Genomic DNA, 3488 nt, shown 5'->3' with positions numbered 1-3488 from the left:
GTCTCGGAGAGGAGCCCGGCGCGCGAGAACACGCCTTCCAGTCCCCGAGGGTAGCAGGGCCTGGGGGCAGGCCATCTCGGGCGGCCACCTCCGCGAGCGGCGGGTGGCATCCTCGGGCCGGACGGAGGGACCCTCTGGCTCTGGGGACGAGCAGTGAGGATAACTGGCCTCTGCTCTCTAAGTCTCTGGCGCGGTCTCCGGGGGTTAGAAGATCGTCCCGGCGCTCACTGGGGCGCCCCCGCCGCCACCGTGGTGGTGGTGATGGTGGTGGTGCGGCTGCGGGGTTTGCGTCGGGTGCAGCAGCGGCGCGGCGGCCTGCAGGTGCGAAGCGGAGCCGGAGGCCTGGTGGTACCACGGGTAGTTGCCCAGGAACGCCGAGGCCGCGCTGCTTGGGCTGGAGCCGGAGCTGCCCGCCCCGCTGCCGCCGCTGCCCGGGCCGCCGCCGCCGCCCCCCATCCTCTGCGGCGCGCCGAAGTCCCAGGAGGCCGGCGCCGAGGCTGGCGGCGAAGCACAAGGTGGCGAGGCGCTGGCCCCCGGGTGCTGCTCCGAAGGGATCTCACCGCTTTTCCACATCTTCTTGAACTTGGATCGGCGGTTCTGGAACCAGATTTTGACCTTTGTGGAAAAGGGACCTGAGCATTAGTGGAGGAAACGGCCTGGGATAGGGGAAGGGAGGAAACTTAGGAAGACCGCCGCTAAGGGGCGCGGGTGGGAGTGGGGTGGGTTGTCAGCCTGGGCAGGTAACCGGATCACGTGCTGCGGCCTTGGAGGCTGTGTCTGTTCCTAGGAGCGGTATTCTCAAAACAACAACAGTAACAACAAACCGAGACGGCTATGCTGTGTGTGCACCGAGACTGATGGTGACCGCGGAGGGGGTCAGGAGGGCCAACTGTTGTACCCGCTTAATCGGCAGTGCGCAGAAGGATTGGCACGGGATTTCTGCCCACACTGGCACTTCCCTTCCATCACATCACCTGGGGGATGTCAGCTTCGGGCGCAAAAGGTTCAAGGCGCGGCCTCGAAATCCTTAAAATTACTTAAGAAAAACACAGTCCTCAACCTGCCTGCTTTCCGGCCATCCCAGGCCAGTGCCCTCCTCATGCCTCCCAGGCCGTGAACCCTCACCTGAGTCTGGGTGAGGCCCAGAGACGCCGCCAGCTCAGCTCGCTCGGGAAGTGCCAGGTATTGAGTCTTTTGGAAACGCCGCTGAAGAGCCGCCAGCTGGAAACTGGAGTAGATGGTTCGAGGTTTCCGGACTTTCTTTGGCTTCCCGTTTACTATCCGGATTTCAGGCTCGAGGTCTTCCTTCTCTGCAATGAAATGGAATCGTGAGAAACACGCAACCGTGGGAGCCCACGAGTGCCCGCCCGCAGGGAGGGTAAAGTGGAACTTTGCCTAAGCTGGGAGGCGGGTTATTGGAGACGCTGCTTTGCTCTCTGGCTCAACTTTGCAACGCGCCGACCCATGCCGCCAACGAACCCGGGAGCTGGTCCCTCCTGGGAAGGGGAAGACCGGCGCAAACCTTGGAGAGAGGAGCAGCAGGAGGTAGGGAAATGAGGCTACCGTGAGGCATGTACCTCGGCTGACGAGGCCGCCTGGTGCCACCACCTGAGGTCCCACCACCTGAGGGATATCCGGTGACCCTCGGCCGATTGAAGATTTAGGAGGGTAAAGGGCGCGAGGCGAGCAGGGAGTAAGCAATGTGAAAGGCCAGGGCTCCAGATAGATCCCGCCCCAAACAATTTTATCCGCCCCCCACCTCCCAGTAACTAGACCCGATTTGGCACCCGTGGTGCCAACTTTAAGCATACCAGGTTCGTTGTTGGCCGGGGACGAACTGGTCCCGTAGGGCGCGTAAGAGGTGTAGGCGGCGGTGTAGCCCAGATCGTAGCCGCTCTTGGCTGAATACGGGACGTTGTTGAGGCCGCTGGCGTGGTACTGGTAGGAACCCATGTGCGCGTAGGGCGAGCCGCCGCCGCCGCCGCCAGCCGGGTGTTGCTGGTTGGTGTAGTAGCTGCTGTCGGTAGCTGTGGACACCGGGAGAGTGGGCGACTCCTGAGGCTTGTGGAGGCTGCTGCCGTTGCTGCCGCCGGGGCCAGCGCCGCCGCCGCTCGGGGGCTGCTGGTGCTGGTGGTACGTGCTGGAGGCCGTGATCTGGGTCGAGTGCATATCAGCCACCAGACTGTCAAAGACTCCAGTCATCCTGGCCCGGGACGGGAAAGAGCAGGGGTGGCGGGCGCGAGGTGGGTAGCGAGGCGCCTCCTCCGTCTCTCGCTGTCCCCTCCAGCAGCCAATGTAATTACAGAGGGGGTGGGGGGAGGAAAACAAGAAATGTAGCAACGGTCTAGGCAACTCCTCCTCCGGGGGAAGCGATCACGGTGCACTGCTCGGGACAGCTGCCGCCGGCCGCATCCTCTCTCCGCCTCTCGGGCTGCTCGGCTCCTTGCCCAGCGCGGGCTCGGGCGAGGGGCGGAAAGCGGAGGGGTCAGGGGTGGCGGGGCCTGGCCTGGGCTCCCGGAGGAGGTGGGAGCAGGTGAGCAGCCCTGAGCGGCTTTACGATAGTCTGTGGGGCGGGCTCCTGCAGGGTGGGCATTTAACACTCATCACGTGAGCTCAGGCGACGTCACCTAGCAACGGCCAATCCGAGGCTCCCGGCCACACAGCTCCTGGCGCCCTGGAACGCCGGACCGGGGCGGGGGGTGGGGGCGCGGTGGCATGGGGCGGGCGCTGCGGCTGCTGCGGTCGTGGGTGCAGACAGGCTGCTGCCTAATGTGAGCCGAGAGGCTGGAGGGCGGGGGACGGTGGGGAGTCAAGGTGGCCGATGGCAGGAAAACAGAAGGCGTGAAGACGGGGGCGATCATTTCGCCTCTGAGGAAGAAGAAATGGGGTCTTCCATCCCATTCTGTGTACAAGCGTCTACCGATGCCAATGATTCCTACTTTCATGTCCGAGTTCAGCATTCAGATATTAATCGAAATAAAGCGATCCCGAGACCGCGGCCAGTTCCAGCTCCGCTTTTCCTGGAAGGGTCTGACATTTGCGGTTGTCAGCCCCTAGACACTTTGACGTAGCCAACTGATTTAAATTAACCATAATACCTGCTTCCTAACCAACCCAGAGGGATATTAAAACAATTAATACGGTAATATATAAACTATTTTCTTTGTTCCTTGAGAGAAGAGCTATATAAATTCAAAGACATTCTTGCTAATGGTATATTTGAAACCATTTTCCCTTTATACTTTGAGACTCTGAGTAATTGCGTGTATTTGATACCTAATTGACAACCAGAACATGATCCCGGTGATTTCCTCTCTAGGTTGGAAAGTTAGACCAGACTGATCACATGGCCTTTCAAGTTCATTCTAACTCTAAATTCCATATTTTTACGAAAAAAGAAATGGGATAATACTTTGGTGAGAGTGTTGTCTTGATATTACAAATCTTGGTAAACTTACAGAAGCAAATAGAAAAGTTTTATCTCATGT

The 3488-nt window shown here is 59.9% G+C and overlaps 1 protein-coding gene across 1 annotated transcript; it reads right to left on the bottom strand.

Moving 5' to 3' along the window:
• Nucleotides 1-204: 204 nt before the first annotated feature.
• Nucleotides 205-2202, bottom strand: DLX2 (distal-less homeobox 2). The gene is made up of 3 exons (XM_052636289.1): nucleotides 1812-2202; nucleotides 1126-1310; nucleotides 205-615 (listed from the first exon to the last, which is right to left on the bottom strand). The coding sequence occupies exons 1-3, from the start codon at nucleotides 2200-2202 to the stop codon at nucleotides 205-207; spliced, it is 987 nt and encodes a 328-aa protein (XP_052492249.1).
• Nucleotides 2203-3488: the final 1286 nt, after the last annotated feature.

This window comes from Budorcas taxicolor, chromosome 2, assembly GCF_023091745.1.
Source record: "Budorcas taxicolor isolate Tak-1 chromosome 2, Takin1.1, whole genome shotgun sequence".
NCBI lineage: Eukaryota > Metazoa > Chordata > Mammalia > Artiodactyla > Bovidae > Budorcas > Budorcas taxicolor.
The sequence above is the reverse complement of the archived record's forward strand: the minus strand, read 5'-3'. Positions and strand labels throughout refer to the sequence as shown.